The 24,145-nt window shown below is 39.9% G+C and overlaps 1 protein-coding gene across 3 annotated transcripts in view; it reads right to left on the reverse strand.

Moving 5' to 3' along the window:
- Positions 1-24,145, reverse strand: part of LOC125465549 (nuclear receptor subfamily 6 group A member 1) — a 371,434-nt gene that overhangs the window by 38,118 nt on the left and 309,171 nt on the right. For all 3 annotated transcript variants that reach the window (XM_059638274.1, XM_048559188.2, XM_048559189.2), the window contains one exon: positions 17,257-17,312. In XM_059638274.1, coding sequence (XP_059494257.1) covers positions 17,257-17,312 — 56 coding nt within the window. The remainder of the gene's footprint in view (positions 1-17,256; positions 17,313-24,145) is intronic.

The raw sequence follows: 24,145 nt of genomic DNA on the forward strand, positions 1-24,145 counted from the left end.
TGAGACAGGAGTTGCATGGAGCCATTTCCTACATCATAGTCTCGGCTCCTGACCAGCATTATTTGCCCACACTATTTTCATGGTGTGGTGGCAGGGATGGGTGCAGCTTGGGCTGGCATCTGAGGAAATGGAGGTGAACACGTATCTCCTTTCACAGGGACTTTGGCCTAGTTCTGTGAAGGTTAGGCACTTAATCCTTAAAACCACCTCTCAATTTCCACGCACTCTCCCTTCCCATGCCCTATGACCATTTACCCAGTAACCCATTATGAACAGAACACAAATTCTGGAATAATGTTGGGAAGTTTTTGAGATGATTAGTTGTTTTAAAACAACTAGTCATTTAAAGACCTCTTCATAAGACCATCCAAGAAAATAAAGCTCACAGTCCCTTTGATAACTGTATCAACAACTCCTGTGAGACTGACTCTACAGGTGGGGCCTGGAGGTTAACCAAGCATTCATAATGAGATTCCAAAATACAATCATGACAACAAAGCCTCCACGGCTGAACACATTAAAACATTTTGTAGCAGTGCAACAAGTTCCCTGGCCCTGATGGCATGCATCTGAGGATCCCAAAATAAATATCTACATGATAGTGAATGCATTGGTTGTGATTTTCCAAACATCCTCAGATTCTGGGGAAATACCAGAAGATTGGAAAACTGCCAATGCGGCACCCCATTCAAAAAGGGGAGGAGACAAAAGAAAAGTGGGTAACTACAGACTGATTAGCCCAACATCTATTGTTGGAAGAATGCTGGAATCAATTAAGAAAATAATAGCAGCAGATTTGGAAAATCATAATCTAACACAGCAGAGTCAGCATGGATTCTGACCAATTTATTAGAATGTTTTGAGGAAGTCTCAACCAGAATAGATAGAGGAGAACTAGTAAATGCGTTACGTTTGAACTTCTCGAAGGTGTTTGACAAGGTACGTCAGAAAAGGTTAAGTCATAAGAGTCCATGCGTTGAAGGCAGTATACTGGCATGGGTAGAGAACAGGCCAATGGTCTGGAAACAGGGGTTTCTTTATCAGGTTGGCAACTTGTAACCAGCGGGGTTGCACACTGATCAGTGCTGGTAAAATATATTATATATATTAATAACTTGGAAGAAGCAAGTGGATATACTGCAGCCAAATTTGCTTTCAACAAACATGGTTGAAAAGAAGAAGAAGAAGATGATTCTCCTCTATCCATCTTTGATCCGCCTCCCCCCTCTCCCTATTTATTTCAGAACCCTCTTCCCCTCCCCCATGTCTGACAAAGGGTCCAGGCCCAAAACGTCAGCTTCCTGCTCCTAAGATGCTGCTTGGCCTGCTGTGTTCATTTAGCTCTACACCTTGTTATCTCGGATTCCTGTGCATCCTTCTTTCAAATGTGTATTTTAAATTGACCTTGCACAGTAAACTCACCAGTTTTAGAAAGTAAAACTTTAACCTCTGCCTGAATTTAAAATTGTGCAATGTAATTTACAGGATTTCCAAGTGTAACTCCTCATTTTTAAACATTTTTATTTTCATATTATAATGAGATATCCTCAGATGATATTTGAGTAAGATTGTGTTGGGTATCAGTTAGGTCAGTTGGCTGGATGGCTGGTTTGCACTGCAGAGTGATGGCCTCTCCTCCTCAAACTCTCTCCTTGGCTGAAGTGTGGTGATGCTCAGGTTACAGTACCACCAGTCACCTCTCCATCTGAATGACAGAGGGGACTTATGATCCAATAGAACTATTATGATGACTATACCTTTAATGATTGGCATTTTTTGCTGCCACACTCAAACTCAGTGGGTAATTATAACTACGTTTAATCAGTAAGTTAGGAAAAATTAGAATTATAGTTCTCTATCACTTTTATGCCTGTCTTTTGCTTGTAGATTTAATGTAAGATCGAGATTACGGATTGGAAAATAAATTTATTATACTGAATTAGTCTAACAATGCAAAAGGTTAAAAATCTAACAAAAATGTTAATATAGTGAAGAAAAAGAACAAGAACAACAGTTAATACAATGATAAAAAATTCAGCATGGTGATCAGGCTCATTAGTTATAAATGAGAGTATCTTGCTAATGGAATACTCACTCTTAGGACTGCATGCTGTAACAGGGCTGAAAATAGTCATTCCCCAAATGCCCTCGTTAAAAGTAAATGTATGACCAAGCATCACTCTTTGAAAATCTGCATTTTCAGATATAAATATTATCTCAAGAGCTCTCTTATTAAAATAGCAGTGTTTTCAATTCCAGAATAGTTAATAGACTAGATTCAGGCACTTTTGCTATTTCACAATACTGAAACAAGTGTTGATGGAATAAGAATTTAAAAAGGAACCTACAGATTCCATTTAACCCATACAGCTCTCTATAACAAGTTGTGTATCATCCAAATGCATTTCATACAAAATAAACTTTTTATTCAAGGTATATTTCATCTTGTAACATTTAAGACTCCTTTCTTTGAACACTAAATAAAATCTAAAGACTGAAAAAAATTTAGGCAATTATATTGTACTTATTCATGAGAAGTAAAAGATAGCTCTGTATTTGTCCTGTGTCTTCTTTTATATAGAATTAGACAATTCAACAAATGCCATGTAATATTCCCAAAAAGATGAGAATTACTTTAATAAATGACTTGGATGAGCCAGAACTAGAATTTTTCATCCAGCCTTTTTTAAAATATTGCCTGAAAATGGATCTTATGAATTAACATTCCAAACATTATGAACACACTAGTCTTGGGTTTTAAAACATACTTAAACTTTCAAGGAAGGGTTTTAAAATTGCTTCAGAAAGTATACTGTCACAATAAAATAGATGTTGACAACCCCTCTTAGATCTGCACAACCTATTTAAAAACACAAGTCATTATAATCAAGCATGCAGGATAAGCTTTCAATTCAGATTCCTGTGAGCTCCCAAGTCTTGAGATTTTTTTTGATACCATCAATTTCCTATATTTACAATGTTCCCATTGTTAGAGACAAATAAAGCATTTTTTTTAATGGTAGCTATGGGTAGAATTGCACAGTCCCTGCTGGTGGGTTTATAGATGGTAGCATTCGTAAAAAAAAATTTACAAAATGGCCTGTCCACTACCCGTTTGCCTGTCTCCAACTTGTATGGCATACCATGGGACGCAATGAAGGCACTAGGCCAATAACTGTCTACCCTCCACATCCAGCTGTTGTTCTGCTGTGGCAGGGAGGTGGTGTATGCCATACAGGTAGACCAGAAACTTGCTAGGCATGGGTTGGTGTCAAGCAAGTGGGGTGGTGATAGGTTTTTTTTGGGGGGCCCTTGTACCCAGTAGGGGCACACCCCACCCCAACCAGGTCATACTTATCTTAATGCTCATCCCAGCCTCTGAAATGTGGCTCCAAACCCCTTCATATATCTGACTGGAACCAGCTAGCTAAAGTCTGCTGATAACTTAGATTTGCCTTTAGTCTGACCTCTTCTTCTGGTCTGCCTTTAGTCCCAGCTTTGGCCACTTTCAAACTTATCATGGTGAAACTGTGGTTAGCACTGCGGCCTCACAGCGCCAGGAGACTGGGTTTGATTCAACCCTCAGGCAAATGTCTGTGTGGAGTCTGCACATTCTCCCTCTGTCTGGGTGGGTTTCCTCTGGGTGCTCTGGTTTCCTCCCACAATCCAATGATGTGCAGTCTAGATGGACTGGGCATGCTAAATTGCCTACAGTGTTAAGGGATGTGTAAATTAGGGAGGTTATAGGAGGACGGGTCTGGGTGGGATGCTCCGAGAATCGGTGTGGACTTGTTGGGCCAAAGGGCTCGTTTCCACACTGTAGAGATTCTAATTAGGGTCCTCCTGTCATGTGGGGAGGAAGTGTTAGTCTTAGCCAATTAACACCCTGCTGTACATTTTGTTCCACTTATTTGAAGAAAGGTATCATTTCATTGGAAGCAGATAGCAAAGTTCACTAGAATGATCCCAGGTATGGGAGGATTGTCTTATGAGCAAAGATCAAACAGGTTGAGACTCTGACTCACTGGAGTTTAGGAAAATGAGAGGTGATCTCATTGAGACAGATAGAATTCTTAGGGGGCTTGACAGGATAGATGGCGAAAGGATGTTCCCCCCCCCATGGGAGTGTCTAGGACGAGATGGTATAATCTCAGAATAAAAAAAGGCATCAATTTAAGACTGACAGGAGCAACTTCCTCTCAACGGGGTTTGAATGTCTTTGAAACCTTTTGCAACAGGGAGCTGTGAGAGCAAAGTCCCTGTTGTATATTTAAGGCTGAGATAGGTAAATTCTTTATTAGTGAAAAAATTAAAGGTTATGGAGAAAAGGCAGGAAAAGTGGATGTGAGGCAAGTCAGATCAGCCAAGTTCCTACTGAATGTCACCACAGGCTCATGGGGCCATGCAACCTACTCCTGTTCCTATTTCTTACGATCTTACTATCACCTAATTCATTGCTTCAAAATATTGACATGATAAGTGCACTATCAATGAAGGAAAAGATTAAATCAAGACATTGAAATCTTAATCTCGGTACTCGTGAACTTAATTCACTGGATAGAGCGCTACAGTTTCACAATTCAGGTCAATTTAATTGTCACTTATGTTTTCCAAACAAAGTACCATTATTCTCACTATATGAAATACATATTTGACTTATCCTCCATCACATGACAATACACAGTGTTAGCAACACCTTTTGAAGTTGCCTGTCAAAAGGTTCTGATTCCAGACTAGAATTCCTCCATGGTTCACACCTGTCACGATGCAGTGAATCACATTGAACTGGATGAGCTTTATTGCCACATATACTCAAATGAGTACACTGAAAAGTTTATACATCATCACTTACGGCTCCATCTTAGGTACAAAGGTACTGATGTACAGCTTCTTCAGTTACAAGATCTTAGAAAACAGTGAAATAAAATGTCCACCGTGGCAGAAATAAAAGTCCAGAACAGCGGTCTTCCAACACCTATCAAGCTGGCACCGAGCCTCTAGTCTACACCAGGCATCACCTTAAGAATCATGCTGGGAGGTCACTCTGGTTTTGTCTCAAGATCGGGTGACCACTGAGGCCCCCAAGAGACCAAGTGACCCCACCCAGCCACACTGGGAAACTGCCTCATGAGGTGGTTATGCCAAGCTGTGAGATCACCACACCAGGAAGACTCCTCGTTGTGTCTGCGCCGAGGTCAAGAGTCAGAGGCCGGGAGTTGACCAGAGGACAGGAGTCTGACTCCACAGGAATAGTGGGGTGGTCTTATGTGCCCACTTCCACAACACAGTAAGGAAGGATGGGATTGCTGTATGATGGGCTCACGAACTGAATCCTTATCCGAGGGCCATAAGGATCCCACTTATGGGAATGGGAATCCTGGAATCAGGCCATTCTTCCTGTTCGGATATGAACAAAGTCATGAAATTTTGGGCCTAATCTTGTGTTTTTTTGATATCTGTTGTGCTGTTATCTAAAATCAGAGTTTATGTAAGGAATTTGATAAATCTTGACTTTAGAAAATTAACTTGATGCTGTGCAAAAGAATCACTTTTCTATAAAACAAGCTTTTCTTTTAGGTTACAAACAGACATTGCATGATACATGCATTTTAACACGATCCATTGAGAAAGGGTTCAGTATTACTTCAGCAAATCGCATTCCAGAATTGTTTAAAACTCATGCTTACTTCAAAACAAAAATCACTATTACATTAAACAATCCGAAAGTGAAACATCAATGCCTAATGACCTGAATAACCTGAAAGAACCACATTTATACAATGATCTCGCAACCAAACAAAAATCTGGCAAAGCAAATTGTCAACAGACTCTGTATTAAATGTTACACTTACATAAATGAGAAATAGCTGACAATGCAACTTGCAACTGAGAAAATTTTAGTTTTTTTCATAAATCAAAGAATTTCTTTACCATAAATTGTAACCATAAATTTAACTGAATAAAATTTGAACTTGATTTCTGCGTACTTATCAGGCATAAAGTGCTCTACTGTTGTTGCGCATAATTTTTCTCTTACTGAATTTATTATAGGGCGAAGGAGAGTTACTTCCATGCTGTTTGACGGGAATTTTACTCTAAGTCAGGCAGCATGGAAACAAACGCTTCAGCTCAACTCGTCCTACTGTCACTACTTAGTAAGATTGAAATTGCATACTAATCTTTGACTTGATTCGATTCAATTTATCATCACAAGTACTTAGGTACAGTGAAAAGTTTTGTTTTACATGCAGTACAGGCAGATCAAAACATACAAAGTGCATAAGGGTAATAGAACAGAGTGAGGAATACAATGCTATGGTTGCAGAGAAGGTGCACAAAGCACAAGATCACCATTAAATTTGGAATTTGAAAGACACATTCAGAAGTCTAGCGACAGCAGATAAGAAGCAGTTCTTGAATCTGTTGGTACATGTGCTTAAACGTTGTATTTTCTGCCTGATGGAAGAGGTTGGAAGAGATCATAACTGGGGTGAGTGGGGTCTTTAATTATGTTGGCTGCCTATCCACAGTGAGAAGTATAAATAAAGGTAATAGATGGAAAGCTGGCTCGTGTGATGGACTAGGCTGTGTTAACAACTCTTTAGTTTCTTATGGTCCTGGACACAGGATTTGCTATACCAAGCCGTGATGCATCTGAATAGAATGCTTTCAATGGTTCATCTAAGAAGGGAACAGTCTTTTTGGAAATGCCGAATTTCCTTAGCCTCCTGAGGAAGTAGAGGATTTGTTTTTCCTTCTTGACCATTGCATTAAGATGGGTGAACCAGGACAGATTGGTGACCATCACAGTTATAGAACATGGATTAGGGGTATAATTGTGGTTTTGCACAGAAAAAAAAGTAGCAAACAAACCAAGTCAGCATTTAAAGATGAGACAAAAGGGAGCTCAATAAGGTTGGATGGCGTTTATTTTATTACAATAAATCTTGAATAAGGCAGCTGAGCTGACAGTGCTGATTAATGCATTGCTATCAGAGACATAGTTGAGGGAACGGCAGGACTGGCAGCACAATATTCTAGAGTATAGAATCTACAAGTGATATTGGAAGAATGTAAAAGAGAAGGTGTTATAATAATTTTGTTCAAGGAATCAATTCTTGTAATAAAGAGGGATTATATCTTAGAAGTCTTTTCAATTGAGGTGATATGGGTAGAAATTAAAAGTAAAAAAGAGGGAAATCGTAGGTGAGACCTTCAGTCAGTAAAGATAATAAAAGGGCAGATAAGTAGGCAAGACAAGGGCTATAAGATTAGGGGTTCCATCTTCCTCGATATTAACGGGAATAGACAAAGTGAGAAAGGCTTAGAGGTGATGGATTTCTTAAAATGTATACAGGAAAGCTTTTTTTAAGTCAGCATGTAGAACATCCTATAGGAGTTGGAGCAATGCTGGATCTAATTTTAGAAATAAGTCCAATCAAGCAGGAGGGGTGTCAGGGGCAAGCATTTTGGTAACAGTGACCACAACTCCATAAGTTTTATGGTAGTCACAGAAAAGGTCAAAGATAGATTGGAAATAAAGATTTTGATTTTGGAAAGGGGGTAAAGAGGAGCTGGTTTCAATATGATAAGGCAGGTTCTGACCAAAGTGGACTGTGGGCAGCTACTTATAAGAAAATCTACATCAGAACAGTGGAGATCTTTCAAAAAGGAAATAGTGAAAGTGCAGGACGAATATGTTCCTGTAAAGATGAAGACTGGGACCAAAAGTTGCAGAGCTTCCTGAATTTTCAGGAATGTACAGGCTGGGATAAGGATGAAAAAGGAAAGATTACGGTTGATACCAAGGGCTCAGGTCACCAGAAGCTTGAGAGGAAAAGAGTAAGTGCAAGGGGTTACCTTAAAAAAAGGTATTGCAATGAAGTTTGAGTCTGAAGAAAGGTCATTAGACTCAAAACATTAAATGTGCTTTCTCTCCACAGGTGGTGCCAGATGTGATGAGTACCTCCAGCAATTTCTGTTTTGGGTTCAAACCTTCAGCACTTAAACGTCTTTGTTTTATTTTACTTATAAAAGAAATGGGGAAGTGAAGAGGGGGCATAGAATTTAAAAAAACACCAGTGGGCAACACTGAGGAAAATTCAATTTTGTAAATATATTAAGGCATGAAGAGAATCAAGGAGGCCATTAGGGACCTCAGAGGAAAACTGTGAAGTTGGAAGACATAGCAAGGTTTTAAATGAGTTGTTATATCTGTATTCACTGTGGAGAAAAAAAAAGAGGTACAACAATGAGGGAAGATGACAACGGTATATTTTAACAAATAATAATGGAGGGGAAGGGAATTTTAGCAACTTTAGTAGGTTTAGAATAGGATAAGTCCACAGAATCAGATGAAGAGATTATCCCAGGCTGCTGTAGGAGATAGAGAAGGTGGGTGCAGGGGCCTTGACGTTATTTTCTAAATCTTCTCGACATAGGAGGTGCCAGAGGACTGAAGAATAGCTAATGTGCTGTCATTATTTAAGGAGGTAGAGATAAGCAAGGAACTCCATGCCAGTGATTGTAACATTATTGGTAGGAAAACGATTAAGAAAACAAAAATCAAAGGAAGAGAAGTAATCACCACTTGGAGATGCAAGGATTAATCAAGAATAGTCAAGATGACTTTGTTATGGGGAGATTATGCTTTGAGGAAGTGACTAGATAAGGAAAATGCAGTGGATGTAGTCTACATGGACTTCAGTAAGGCTTTTAAAAATGGAAACTGATTAAGATGAGGACAGCCCATGGGCTCAAGGGCAATTTGACAAACCAGATCCAAAACTGGCTTTTCAGAAAGGAGGGGGTAATTGCGGAAGGTTGTTTTTGTGACTAGAAGCTGTGTCCAGTGGTATGCCACAGGGCTCAGTGCTAGGCCCCTTGCTGTTTTTAGTGTACATTAATTGTAGGAAATGCATTGGTTAGTTCACACATGACATGAAAATTGATGGTGTGGCAAACAGTGAAGAGAAAAATCTTAGTCTGTAGGACAATAAAGATGGATTAGTTAGATGAAATGGTAAATTGAATTGAATCCTGAACAGTGTAAAGAATGCATTATGAGAGGACCAACAAGGCAACAGGAGTATGTCATGAATAGGAGGACCCTAGGAAGTACAGAGGATCATAGTGACGTTTGTGTATATGCCCACAGACTAAATGGATAAGCAAGCATATGGGATACTTGTTTTTATTAGTCATTGAATACAAGAGTGGGCAGGTCACAGGTGAAGTATTGTGTACAGTCTACTCACCACATAACAGAATGGATACATCTGCAGTAAGGACGGCACAGAGGAGATTCACCAGGATGTTGCCTGGATTTTAGTGTTTTTGTCTTGGAGAGACTAGAAAAGCTGGGGTTACCTTCTTTAGAGTGGAAGGGTCATCAGACCCGAAATGTTAACTCTGCTTTTTCCTTCACAGATGCTGCTAGACCTGCTGGGCTTTTCCAGCAACTTTTTTTTTGTAGTAGATAGGAAGAAATGTTTCCCTCTTAAGAGAAGGGTCAATATTACGAGGCCATAGTTTTAAGATAACAGCAGGAGGTTTGGGATGGATTTAAGGCAGGATGTTTTCACCCAGTGGGTGGTAGATATTTGGAACTCACTGCCTGAAAGTTTGTTAGAAGCAGGAAGCATCATCACATTTAAATATTTAGATGATCACTAGAAGAACCACTGTATACAAAGCCATGGGCCAGGTGCTGGTATATAGGACCAGAGTGCTTAATGAACAGTGTGGACATGAGGGAAATGCATCAGTTAGTTCACACATGACATGAAAATTTCTGGTGAGGCAAATAGTGAAGTGCAAAATCTTAGTTTATAGAACCAGCGTGGACATGAGGGACTAGAGGGCTTCTCTGTGCTGTAAAATGTCTACGACTCGATCATGTTGAATATGGAATGGAGGTTGTGTTCACTGCTTTTGCAGTCAAATGAGCTGATGACATACAGACTGGCTAGAAATTAAGGTATTGTTCATAACCTACTATTCTCTTTTCTTTTCAGCTGCTTGTTGTACATTTAGTGGTGTGTTTTGTAAAGGGTACAACAGGCTGCAATGAATCATACTACACAATAATACGTACATACAATGCAAAAATGCTCTTTCATGGCAGTCTAGGCAGTGAAAATGGTCCTCTCACTGGTATTTTGTATAATAGCTGGGATCTTATTACATGCATGCTGCCCACTTGTGTGGGGGTACATATCAAGATCATGGCCAATCAATACAAAGTCTTTGTTGCTCAGCAGCGACCATCTGGTTTGATGTGGTGGTTCCAATAACGAAGAAACAGTAACTGGCTTGGAATAAAGGAATCATGACTACTGCCAGGATGCCAGCCATCCATCTGTATGAGATGCTGAACATGAAGCAAGAACTGCACATTTTGGGAGCGAAATGCCATGCGGTTGTGGCATACCTTTAAATTTAAAATAAGGTGCATTGCAAAACCATGTGTATGCAGTTGACGGCGGTGTGTACTGTGAGGAATCCCTTTGCCTGGCCTTGCCCGATTCTCTCAAGGAGAAGAGATGGTAATGTATTTTCTTTTCTTCACATACTATGGAATTGTCATCGCTCATACAACAATGGCAGTTAGCTGAACTGTTAAATTTAGGACAAGACCCCTTCTCTGTCTCGAAATATCCTGACACAAAAAGATGTCCGTGGTCGGGACCAAATCCACAGCTTTCGTTAGCCCCATCTTTGATTTGTTTTGTTCTGTGACTGTATGTCTGCCTGCAGTAGACGGCAAGTTTCAGGATGCACCTCTTCAGTGAACGGGTAACATTACATACATAGTTCCTGACTGAAGTTGAATAAGAGAATTACTTCCCTGAAGATATGGGGTGGAAAGAGTCTCTTGCTGACAGATATTCTCTATGTCTCTACATTTCTAGCAGCTTGTTATCTTTCAGTTGGCCCATCATATTACAAGTCAAGACAGCTGGAAACTACAGTCCACATGATTGGGAGAAAATGGTCTGAGCAGAAAACTTAAATGAAATCTACATGTTAAACTAACTCCTTGTGGACATCACACGTTTAAGAGCACACAAACCCTCAAACACTTCTACTAACTTAACAGCAGCCAGTAGAAATCTATCAGTAACTAACCTGAAGGCTTCTTTAAATAGCATGGGAGGGAATGCTTACTGTTGCTGAGTAAATATTAAGGATAATGTACAAAAACAGCAGAGGCATGGAGGTTGAAAATGGCACTGCTACAGAGGTATCAATGACTGATATCACCTGCTTACTTAGCATGTTTCTGGCACGTACTCCCAAAATTACCAAAAATGAAAGAACTTCAGTGCCCAGATTAAAAGTGTGGACACCATTCTGGACTTGAACCAGCTTGATTAGTATCAAAAATATGGGTGCTCGGCATCCTCACGTATCATTTTAAAGCTATAATTACAGTAACTTTAAAGAACAAAAAAAAAGCAATGAGCAATTAGAAGGTTTCAGGGTAGAGTAAAGAGCTTGATTTTAAGACGTCATTTCCCTCTATCACACAATCAAAAACGTGAGGTATTAACTTTGACAGCAACCAATGATCTCATTTAGCGCTTCCGCAAATCTGTGGGTAGCAGCAAAATTTTGAAAGCATGTGCCAGTTCATAAGCAAAGAGGTCAGGCTAAATAAATAAAAGCAACTCTGGATTTAGTTAGCTCAAAAAACTTTGCATTTTTAAAAAAATGGTGTAAATCTTGTAACAAGAATAGCTTTTTTTCCTGCGATGTATACATTTCACATGTTTATGATTAACAACAAAGTATTTCAAATGAATTCAGTAAATGGACAAATCTACTATATAAATCTATCAAAATGAAACAGCACGTTCAGTACTCAATGACTGAAGTTAAAAAAAAAGAGTAAAATGCAGCCATAGTTCCAGTTTGGAAGTCTTATTGTTCTGAAGTTTTTTACAAACTTATTTAAAAAGGTGTTATCTTCAGCCAAAGGGGCTCATGATTTACCCTTAAGACATCTACCAAGAATTGCCCCATAAATCATGATGAAATTTAAGAACAATTCATTCAAAATGGCTTGAAGGAAATAACCTGCAAACATTTACTGACTAAGGTACATTTATTTCAAACCTTGGAGAGTTTAAGAGGTGCAGCTTTTATTTATGTAAGTGGAATGTTAATTAATTATTAGGAATTAGGAAGTAAAAATGTTTGGTTTCAAAGCTAACAGTGGAACAAGACTGGTCAGCAGTCTTCATTTGTTTACATATAAAGAGAATTTGCACACCCCCACCCCCTTCCAAGCTCCATAAGACATAGGAGTGGAAGTAAGGCCATTCAGGCCATCAAGTCCACTCCACCATTTAAATCATGGCTGATGGGCATTTCAACACCATTTCCCTGCACTCTCCCCATAGCTCTTGATTCCTTTTGAGATCAAGAATTTGTCGATCTCTGCCTTGAAGGCATAACGTCCCGGCCTCCACTGCACTCTGCGGCAATGAATTCCACAAGCCCACCACTCTCTGGCTGAAGAAATGTCATCTCATTTCAGTTTAAAAATTACTCCCTCTAATTTTAAGGCTGTGCCCACAGGTCCTAGTCTCCCCGCCTAACGGAAACAACTTCCTAGTGTCCACCCCTTCTAAACCATACATTATCTTGCAAGTTTCTAATAGATCTCCCCTCAACCTTCTAGACTCTAATGAGTACAATCCCAGGATCCTTAGCCGTTCATCATATGTTAAACCTACCATTCCAGGGATCATCCGTGTGAATCTCCACTGGACAGGCTCCAGGGCTAGTATGTCCTTCCTGAGGTGTGGGGCCCAAAATTGGACACAGTATTCTAAATGGGGCTTAACTAGAGCCTTATAAAGCCTCACAAGCACATCGCTGCTTTTATATTCCAACCCTCTTAAGATAAACGACAACATTACATTCGCTTTCTTAATTACGGACTCTACCTGCAAGTTGACCTTTAGAGAATCCTGGACCAACACTCACAGATTCCTTTGCACTTCTGATTTGTGAATTTTCTCACTGTTTAGAAAATAGTCCATGCCTGTATTCTTTTTTCCAAAGTGCAAAACCTCACATTTACTCACATTGAATTTCATCAGCCTTCCTGGACCACGCTCCTAAACTGTCTAAATCTTTCTGCAGCCTCCCCACTTCCTCAGTACTACCTGCCTGTCCACCTATCTTCGTATCATCGGCAAACTTCGCCAGAATGCCCTCAGTCCCTCCATCCAGATCATTAATATATAAGACGAACAGCTGCGGCCCCAACACAGAACACTGAGGGACACCACTCGTCACCGGTTGCCATTCCGAAAAAGAGCCTTTTATCCCAACTCTCTGCCTTCTGTCAGTCAGCCAATCCTCAATCAAGCCAGTAGCTCATCTCAAACAACATGAGTCCTCACCTTGCTCAGCAGCCTCCCGTGAAGCACTGTATCAAAGGCTTCCACACTATCACTGCAATCAAGCTTTGTTTTGGACAAATATACAACACAGTCTTGTGGACTGTGAATGTTTCAATTAGCTGATTGATGGGATAGCAGTGAACACTGGAAATTCAGGGAGTCCAGATTGGAGTGTCACAGGAAGACAGGTGAAGGCTGCATTGCCATGCTTGCTTTCATTGGTCACAGCATTGAACACAGGAGTTGGGTTGTCATTCTACAGCTGTACAAGACACTGGTAAGGCTACATTCAGAGTATTGTACACAATTCTGGTCGCCCGGCTCTAGGAAGGATGTTATCAAACTGGAAAGGGTACAAAAAGAGGATGTTACCGATTTGAGAAGGTCTGCGTTACAAAAGGAGAGGTTGGACAGGCTGGGATATTTTTCCCTGGAGCTAAGAGGCTGTGGGGTGATCTTATAGAGATTTATAAAATGCAAGGGAGCACTGATAAGATGAATAGCCAAAGACTTTTCCCTAGGGTAGGGGAGTCCGGAACTAGAGGCTGCAGGTTTAAGATAACAAAGTGTGGAGCTGGACGAACACAGCAGGCCAAGCAGCATTTTAGGAGCACAAAAGCTGATGTTTCGGCCCTAGAAGGGGTCTAGGGCCGGAACGTCAGTTATCGCGCTCCTAAGATGCTGCTTCACTTACCGTGTTCATCCAGCTCCACACTTTGTTATCTCGGATTCTCCAGCATCCGCAGTTCCCATTATCTCTGCTGCAGGTTTAATGTAAGAAAGAACCGATATAAAAGGGACCTAAGGAACATGCTGCTAGAGGAAGTGGTAGAGGGAGGTACAATTACAACATTTAGATAGGGTGCATGGATAGGAAAGGTTTAGAGGGATGTAGGCCAAATAGAGGGAAATGGGACTAGTTCAGTTTAGGAAACTTGGTCAGCGTGGATAAGTTGGCTGGAATGGCCTGCTTCTGTATGGTATGGCTCTGTGTGATTCGATGCCTCTTCTGGAAAATGCACCTGCATCCAGATCAAGAAACAGAGCAACAGGCTTTGATGTCTTGGGTCAATTAACCAAAATCTACTTTAGCTTCACACCTGAAATGAAGGTATTTGGGCAAGGCAGAGAAGTGCTACAATCACCTGTTTAACCAAGGGCCAAGAATAGCCTACTCATCCAGAGAAATGAAGGCAAGGGAGAAAATAGGGACAGGGGAAAAAAGATACACTCTATCTTTCTGAAATCTATTCTTGAACGTTGTTTGGGCTCATGGGATAAAATGCTGTCTCAGGACTCGTACAAAGAGCAGTTTGGTAATCTGAATCAAGTTTCTAGTGGGAATGTAAAAATGATTTCCCTCCGCTACAGTTTACAAGGCCCTCAACGTTATGATTATCCAAATCACTTTTGAAAGCCACAACTGAGAATGCCTCCACTGGACTGAGGTAATGCATTCCAAATTTATAATTGTGGTTTTTCTTGTGCTGCTTTTGGTTGTTTTGGTTCTTGACTGTTCCGAAGCGAAGAACAATTTCTCCCTATTTATTCTACCTAGACCTATCATGATTTTAAATACCTCTATCAACTTTCTTCAACGTGAAGAACTCCAGCTTCTCTGATCTATCCATGTTAAAGTTTCCCTGATTTCTAAAATCATTCTCGTAAGTTACTTCCACACACTCGTCCTAAAATGTCCTGTCCAGAACTGAACATTAATGAAACTAAATGGGCATTTATCAAAGCTCAGCACAACTCTGCCTTTGTGACTCTCTGCCTCTAAACTTAGGAGGCCCAAGATCGTATATGGTTTGTATATCACTATTCCAGAACTTTCAACCATTTATGCACATACATTCTCAGGCTTCTCTGCTCCTGCACCCACTTTGAAATTGTACCCTTTAGTTTCCACTCTAAATTTCACCTGATAAATGATAAATTTTAGTGGTAAAAATGAAAGAAAAGGAACATCATGTGGCAGCCAAATTACCAGCCTGCAACCTTCTGAAATTCATTCAAATCCTCCTCTCAGTTCTTCTAAATGTTATGCCAACTGCAAACTTTGAAACTTTTCCTTGCACATCCATGACTGTTGTTAAAATGGCAGTTGTCGCACTAACTCTTGTAAGCCTACCAACAGTCCATTCCGTTTCTGCATTTCTGCTCTCAATCCCTTCTCATGCACGGAACCAGGATAGGGTTCTGCTGGTCGACATCTACGTTAGTAATGTGTCAGTCACTAGCATACTTGTCTATGACTTTGAAGATTGTGTGTTCAAGTCCTACTCTAATACTTGGGCAAATATGATCTAGGTAGTACTACACAGGAGTGCCAGAGGGAATGCTGCTCCATAAGAAATGCCATCAGTTGTTAGATGAAATGTTAATCCAGTATCCATTCCCCTCTTAGGTGTACATGGAAGAATCCATGGTACTATTTCGAAGAAGAGCAGGGAGCTATCCTGGTACCCCGGACAATATTTCTCTCTCAAATCAACATCACAAGAAAAAACCCCAAAAGAACTGTAGCTCTGTAAATCAGACATAAGAACAAAGTTGCTGGAAAAGCTCAGGAGGTCTGGCAGCATCTGTGGAGAAGAAAACAGAGTTAACGTTTCAGGTCCGGTGATCCTTCCTCAGAACTGATAGTGGCTGGGAAAACGGCAGTTTATATGCAGAAAATAGGGAGGTGGGTAGGGTGGGGAGTAAACGATCGTACAAAGTCCAAAAAGGCAGACATTTGGACAGACAAAGCTAACGATCAGGTGGAAGGGTGAACAGTTGTTAATGGGGACTGTTAGTGACTAACAACAGGGGTTGTGTAGCGGCAGGCTATATGGTAACAAGGCCTGGTGTGTGGGGTGGAAGGCTGGGCCATGGGAAAGTTTAGGCCCTTTCTAAACGCTCCCACGTCCCAGCTCCCCATTTCACTGGCTGTAAAGTATTTTGAGACATCAGATGGTTGTGGAAGGTGCTATATAAGTATAAGCCATTCCTCCTTTAGTTTCTATCCCAACCAGCCTCCATTTTAAAAAGATCATCCTCTGAAATCAATAAACATTTTTTTTCCATTTTTAGCAGTTAGAACTGACTATCAGAAGGAATACAGTCTGATCCAGTGATTTCCAATATCCCCCTCCACTTCTCATATCAACCTGGATCCAAACTCATTAGTGGAGCAGAACTCAAGTTAATTTTCTTGTCAACATAGTTCATTGACTCTTCAGTGACTTAGCGCCTACCAGATCCAGTCACGCCTGTTCCACCTTTTCATTTACTCAAATCACAAACAAATAATCCCAATTAGTAGCGTTAACTCCTGCTATACCAACAGCTATGCAAATTCTGCCCTTCTACCTCCTCCACTCCCATTGTGGCCTCAAACAGATCTTCTCAAGTGAAACAGCTGCACCATGGAACTTCTTTCCTGAAGCTACAAAGATATTCAAATCTACATTCTACATCAACATAAAAAGGCTGATAAAGTACTGTGCTTGACTTACTCCAAAAATATTTTGAAAATATAAAAAAAAACTCTTTACTAGCACACACAAAAGGAAATTATGTACAAAGTACCTTGTTTTACCATTAATTTAAGACCGGAGATATTTTTTTCCAAAGGTAAATGTAACTGTTTTAAACAAGGTGACGATGGTTTAGCCAGGTTTGTTGAAATAGGATGAAAAATTAAAAAATATTTGCTACTTCAAATTGATTATTGTTAATATTACATCACGCTCTCAAAACAGTTGAAACTTTTTATTCATTTACCAATAGAATACTTAAAATATTATATTACTATATATAGGTTAATTTCTATGATTGACAAAATACATACCTGAACAGGACCAATACTTTTGTTTCTACCTCCTGGCATTCCATCCTCCCTGATTGCTGAAAAACAAACATCATTTTAACCATTAGTGCATTTGTAAGACTGCTTTTAATTTTCACTTGAACTACATTTTGTGCATAATATTCATTTTATCCGCTCTTATCACACATCAGTTAGAAAGGAGACAATTAACACTGCTCAACTTCGGTTAATATTCCTCTGTGCTAACCAATAACAGGAATGTAATAATTACTTTGAGGAAGCTATTCTGCTAAATTCCCTTCAGCACATCTAGGAAAGCAGCCAACATCTATTTGCCCCACTTAACAGCGATGAAACTCTGAAACATTATGCATCCTCCCTTACAAGTTTTTGTGCCCAAGTTTTAGAATCTCTACTTCTGACAGAAGAAAATTATGAACTTGTAAAAAAATGGCCACTTTGATATTTCCACCACTGACAATATTTGCAATCCAATTCTTCTGAAAACAAAACACAAACAGGATTTTTCAGGAACATAATTTACACAATATACAAAGAGATCCCACAAGAAGTTGTCTTTCTGCAAGCGTGAACATGTGCACCATACGGCATAAAAATCAATTATTCAATACCTTAAGATGGTGAATACCCATTCCGATCAAATAGTGCATACATTTAATAAACCAAATTTGGAATTTCATTTCACATCCTTGAAAATTTGAATCCTATTAAAGTAGGCATGTTGCATTCAATGTTACTAATCTTTTCAACCCTGGCAAGGCTTCTCATTTTACTGTAGTCAAAAATCTTGTTCCAATAGCAACTAAATTTGTATATAACTCTTTGATCAATAGGTTCCAAAACTGAAATGGCCCACTAAGCAAGAGATGAAGAATGAGAACTCATTTCCCAAATAACCAATTAGTCTCAATTGAGGTTAAACTTAAAAGTTAATAATTGTTTTTGGTATTTAAAAATGAAACACAAATCAGAGCAAACCTTTCAATATTTCAACTAACATTTGCAAAAGTTAAATAATTCCTTAAATGCTTTTTTTTCAAAATAAAAGTAATGGGACACACAAATAAATTACCCTTTACTACAATTTTAGATGGTATCAGTTCTCCTACGAGGCAAAAAGCTTGTTTAGCATCATAGATATATAGTAAGAACTGCCGATTCTGGAGTCTGAGATAACACAGTGTGGAGCTGGAGGAACACAGCAGGCCAGGCAGCTTCAGAGGAGCAGGAAAGCTGACATTTCGGGTCTGAAGAAGGGTCCCGATCCAAAATGTTAGCTTTCCTGCTCCTCTGATGCTGCTTGGCCTGATGTGTTCCTCCAGCTCCACATAGTGTTATCTTGTTTATCATGTTGCACGTGACAATGCAACCTGGAAGTGCATGGTGCATTAAACACTTATTAGTACTTATTGTGTGCTAAGCTTATTAAAGATGTCTAAACAATTGTTAATGACTTCATAATTCATTGTACGATTGAGATTCCTCACAAGACTAAACTTCACCATACCCCTTTTTTGTACATAAAACAAGCAATTTTTAAAAATCCCTAATTTCATGACACTAAGCTCTAATGGCACTATGAATGTTTGATCAGCGTTCCTTAAAGGTGACTGAAATATGTTCCTTGTGCCCCTCATTTGCATCTGAAAGATCCAATGACAATTTCACCACCTTTGCACCATAACTTGGTCGTCATTCCAGATGCTTAGATGGAGTTAAGTGGATGCTAGAGACCATCAACAATATTGTCTTTTTTCCTCTTTGTGTGATTTGTTTGGAAATAGGAAGAGCGGGGATTTTCCATCTGGCTCCACAACAATACTGTGGGCCAATTGTGGCTCCCTGTTTCAAGTCATCACTCCTGCTTTGATGATTGCCGCATCTTTTGGTGGAAAAGACAGAGGAGTTGAGGAGGAATGCATGATGAATGAATTCACTTTTCAGGTATTTGAACAGATAATAATCCCAACACTAAACCTATAGAATGCTGAGGTCATCATACATACAGATGACATGTATATGGAAACCTGAATAAGAAAACTACACTTTGACATGGAGAATATCACAGAACATTAAAAATCTGAGGCCAAGCCGATGCTGGAGACTCTGAGGTAACGAGGTGTAGAGTTGGATGAACACAGCAGGCCAAGCAGCATCAGAGGAGCTTGGCCTGCTGTGTTCATCCAACTCTACACCTTGTTATAAAAATGGAGGAAGTTGTTAATATCCATTAGGATGATTGCAACCTCAGAAAGCATGCCTCTGAATCTTTCAAGGTGCAAGAACAGATTTATGACAAATATTTTTCAACCTGCTATGTTTACGTGCATAACACTGATCACAGACATCTTTTTATTCAACGCACATGATTCATCAAACCCCCTAGAAAACAAGCAAACAAGCACTTTTACAATTAAGTGATGTGCAAATTCACTAGATGGCTGTGAATGACCATACTTAGATATCTGCTCGAGATTCAGAACTATCCAACATGCAAAATGCCAACGTCCACATGACTTAAAGCAGCTTTTCAATAAGACCATAAGATATGGGAGTGGAAGTAAGGCCATTCGGCCCATCAAGTCCATTCCACCATTCAAATCATGGCTGATGGGCATTTCAACTCCACTTCCCTGCACTCTCCCCGTAGCCCTTGATTCCTTCTGAGATCAAGAATTTATCGATCTCTGCCTTGAAGGTATCTAACGTCCCGGCCTCCACTGCGCTCCATGGCAATGAATTCCACAGGCTCACCACTCTCTGGCTGAAGAAATGTCATCTCATTTCAGTTTTAAATTTACCCCCTCTAATTCTAAGGCTGTGCCCACGGGTCCTAGTCTCCCCAGCTAATGTAAGCAACTTCCCAGTGTCCACCCCTTCTAAGCCATACATTATCTTGTAAGTTTCTATTAGATCTCCCCTCAACCTTCTAGACTCTAATGAGTACAATCCCAGGATCCCTCGCTGTTCATCGTACGTTAAACCTACCATTCCAGGGATCACCTGTGAGAATCTCCGCTGGACACGCTCCAGGGCTAGTATGTCCTTCCTGAGGTGTGGGGCCCAAAACTGGACACAGTATTCTAAATGGGGCCTAACTAGAGCTTTATAAAGTCTCAGAAGCACACATCATTCCACATACAACACCTGTATGATGCATGTCTGGCTTTTAACAGTTATCAATAATAACAATGGTAATAACAAACTTTAAGTATGCAGTGGCCTGAACAAAATTCTTCAATTTCTGAACATTTTACGGTAGACTAATTAGTAAAGTTACATCACATGGGAGTCAGGAAGAGCTTGCCAATTGGATACAAAATTGGTTTGACGGTGGGAAGCTGAGGTTCGTGTGGAGGGCCGTTTTCCTGACTGAAGGCCTGTGACCACCAGTATTCCATAGTGATAGGTACTGAGTCCACTTTTGTTTGTCAATTACATAAACTATGTGGCTAAGAATTTAGGAGATGAGGTTAGTAAGTTTAAGGATGACACCAAAATTGTTTGTTCTAGTGGACAGTGAAGATGGTTATCTTAAATTACAAACTGATCTTGATCAATTGAGTCAATGGGCTGAGAAGTGCCAAATGAGGTATTGCATTTTGGTAAAACAAACTACAATGTTGTTGTTGCTTTAAGAGGTTAATTTTGTTTCTTTTTTAAGAAAAAGTGTGATTGAAAGGCAAAAGTGGCAAACTGTGTGCCAAAGCCACTAAACAGCTTGTGAGGCCTTGTGGTATTTTTGAAGTTGGAAAAATGGAGGCAGCCCATCTGGGTGTGGCCAGCTCTCAAGGACCAGGCTTCCTTTTTTTTTCAGTTTTTAAGTTTTAGCTTAAAGCACTTGCTGTTGTGGGCTGGAAGTAGTAGAATTTATCTTTTCTCCCCCTCATTTACAGCTAGAAGCTGGGGTTTCTCTTTGCTGCTGGATTACCTACGAAACAACTCTTTTTTCTGAATTTTCCTTTTTGCCAAGGTGTGTGTTTATGGGATATTACTACATTGGAACAGTTAATGAGTAATAGTTACTGTAGCTATTATTCTGTTAAATTTTCCAATAGCGTTAAATGATTCTAAATTCCTCTTTCTTTAGTAGTATTTTAACTACAGTTTTTAAATAAAGTGCTGAATTCAACGTTCAGTAGCTTGACCAACTGAATTGTATCTGGAACACAGCTTGTTTTAGACAACAGACAATAGGTGCAGGAGTAGGCCATTCGGCCCTTCGAGACAGCACCACCATTCATTATGATCATGGCTGATCATCCACAATCAGTATCCTGTTCCTGCCTTATCCCCATAACCCTTGATTCCACTATCTTTAAGAGCTCTATCCATCTCTTTCTTGAAACTATCCAGAGACTTGGCCTCTACTGCCTTCTGGGGCAGAGCATTCCATATATCCACCACTCTCTGGGTGAAGAGGTTTCTCCTCAACTCTGTTCTAAATGGCCTACCCCTTATTTTTAAACTGTGTCCTCTGGCCCTGGACTCACCCATCAGCGGAAACATACTTCCTGCCTCCAGATTGTCCAATCCCTTAATAATCTTATACGTCTCGATCAGATCCCCTCTCATTCTCCTAAACTCAAGTGTATACAAGTCCAGTCGCTCAAATCATTCAACATATGATAGTCCTGCCATTCCGGGAATTGACCTTGTGAACCTACGCTGCACTCCCTCAATAGCCAGAATGTCCTTCCTCAAATTTGGAGACCAAAACTGCACACAATACTCCAGGTGCGGTCTCACCAGGGCCCTGTACAGCTGCAGAAGGATCTCTTTGCTCCTATACTCAATTCTTCTTGTTATGAAGGCCAGCATGCTATTAGCTTTCTTCACTGCCTGCTGTAACTGCATGCTTGCTTTCATTGACTGATTGTTTTATCTTAAGGGCAGATAAAACAAAGGTAGTGTCCAGGCTATGTTCCTAAATATTTTGAGGGGGTCTGGTCCCTAATAGAACAAGGGCAAGACTTGTACAGTTTATGGGAGGACCCTGGGCATTGTCGCAGAACAGAGACCTAGAGGTTCAGGCACATAATTTTTAAAAATTTACATCACACATACACAGTGATTAAGGCAGCGTTCAGCACACTTGTCTTTGTTGCTTAGACCTTTGAGTACAGGAGTTGGGATATCATGTTGAGATTGTACAGAATGTTGGTCAGGTCTCTTCTGGAGTACTGTGTACAGTTCTTGTCGCCCTGCTGTAGGATGGATATTAGTATATTGGAGAGGGTTCAGAAAAAATTTATCAGATGTTGCCAAGAATGAAAGGTTTGAGTTATAAAGATAGACTGGAAAGGCTGGGACCATTTTTTCCACTGCAGTGTAGACTTTGAGGGGTGATCTCAGAAATTTAAAAATCATAAGGAGCATAGAGAAGGTAATACCACAGGTCTTTTCTCAAGATGGATAGTGCAAAACTAGGGGGCATATTTTTAAGGTGAGAGTAGAAAGATTTTAAAAAGTATGCAAGGGTTAACTTTTTTCTAAACAGAGGGTGTGTGCCTCCAGTGTGAAATAACTGAAAAGTGATGTATGCGGGTATGGTTGCTAGATTTAGAAAAATATATTTGGATAAGTACATGAATAGGAAAGCTTTAGAAACAGATATGGGCCAAACACAGGCAAGTGGGACTATTTTAGTTTGGGAACATGGTTGGTGTGGTCTACTTGGACCTAAGGGTGTGTTTCCATGCTGTATGGCTCAATGAGTCTATGAAAAAAAAATCTGGCCAAAAGATGGGAAATATTGGAAGGTCGACAGAAAGCTCAGAGATGGGTTTTAAGGAGGCCTACATGGAGGGGATGGTGGTGAAAATAAAAGGGAATGGAGGGATGGAAAGAAAACCACTTTCAAATGCAAGTATCAGTGATTGTCAAGTATCATCAATTGCTCAATACATACGGCTAATTTCATAGAAGGAACAAAAACCAGTGAGGGGCTTGGATACAGCTCCATTGAGAGGTAGCAGCAGTTAACTTTTTAGTCTCTATCCTGCCAAGTCATGCATTGACAACCAAATATTTAGAGAACAGCACAGCCATGTTAATATAGAAAATGAAGACCATATTCCAACGATTAGATGTGCGAAACATTTTTACTCCTTCCCTAGGTATAGCAGAAGAAACAAAGAGGAGCCGATGTTCAGATCTATCTCCCAGCACAAACACCACGCAATCTCATGCTGGCAAAGAATAACAGTACATCCTTTGCGAAAAATTTAGACTTTGGTTGGAGAAGATTGTCATGAGCAAAATGCAGCACAAAAACAAGGTGTCTTGGAGATAACAGAGAGAATAGAGAAATGCAGCTAGCGATTTTAGTAGATCACAGCTGTTCAAAGATTTAAAAGAAAAGCTTTTAAAAGATCAAGACCAAAATTCAATAAGATCATGGCTGATTAGATCTTGCCTCAACTCTGCTTTTCTGCTTGTACCATCAGGTATCACCCAAAAGCAAATAACCCTGGACTCCATATATGCCAATACAGCCTTGAATATTTTCAATGACCTAGCTTTTCCTGTCCTCTGATGTAAAGAATTTCAAAGCTTAATTAATTCGGAGAAATTCTCTTAATTACCTTTGAAAATAGGAGAACCCTACTCCAGAATGTCCTCTGAACAAGTACCATCCCCGCCCTAGCATCTTATGTGTTTCAATATAATCTTTTCTTCCCTGCTTCTTCTTACGTTATTGAAGGTAATAGGCACAACCTGTCCAGTATTTCATCATAAGACAAATCTTCATCCCAGGACTCAACCAGTGATTGTTTTTTGGAATATCTTTCAAGACAAGTTATTATAGTGGACCTCGTTCAGTTGGCCTCTGTATCTTGCATAAATCCTTTAAAATTTTCCCATAACAGCCTTAACTACATTATCC

This window comes from Stegostoma tigrinum, chromosome 29 (assembly GCF_030684315.1).
Source record: "Stegostoma tigrinum isolate sSteTig4 chromosome 29, sSteTig4.hap1, whole genome shotgun sequence".
In the NCBI taxonomy this organism is placed as follows: domain Eukaryota; kingdom Metazoa; phylum Chordata; class Chondrichthyes; order Orectolobiformes; family Stegostomatidae; genus Stegostoma; species Stegostoma tigrinum.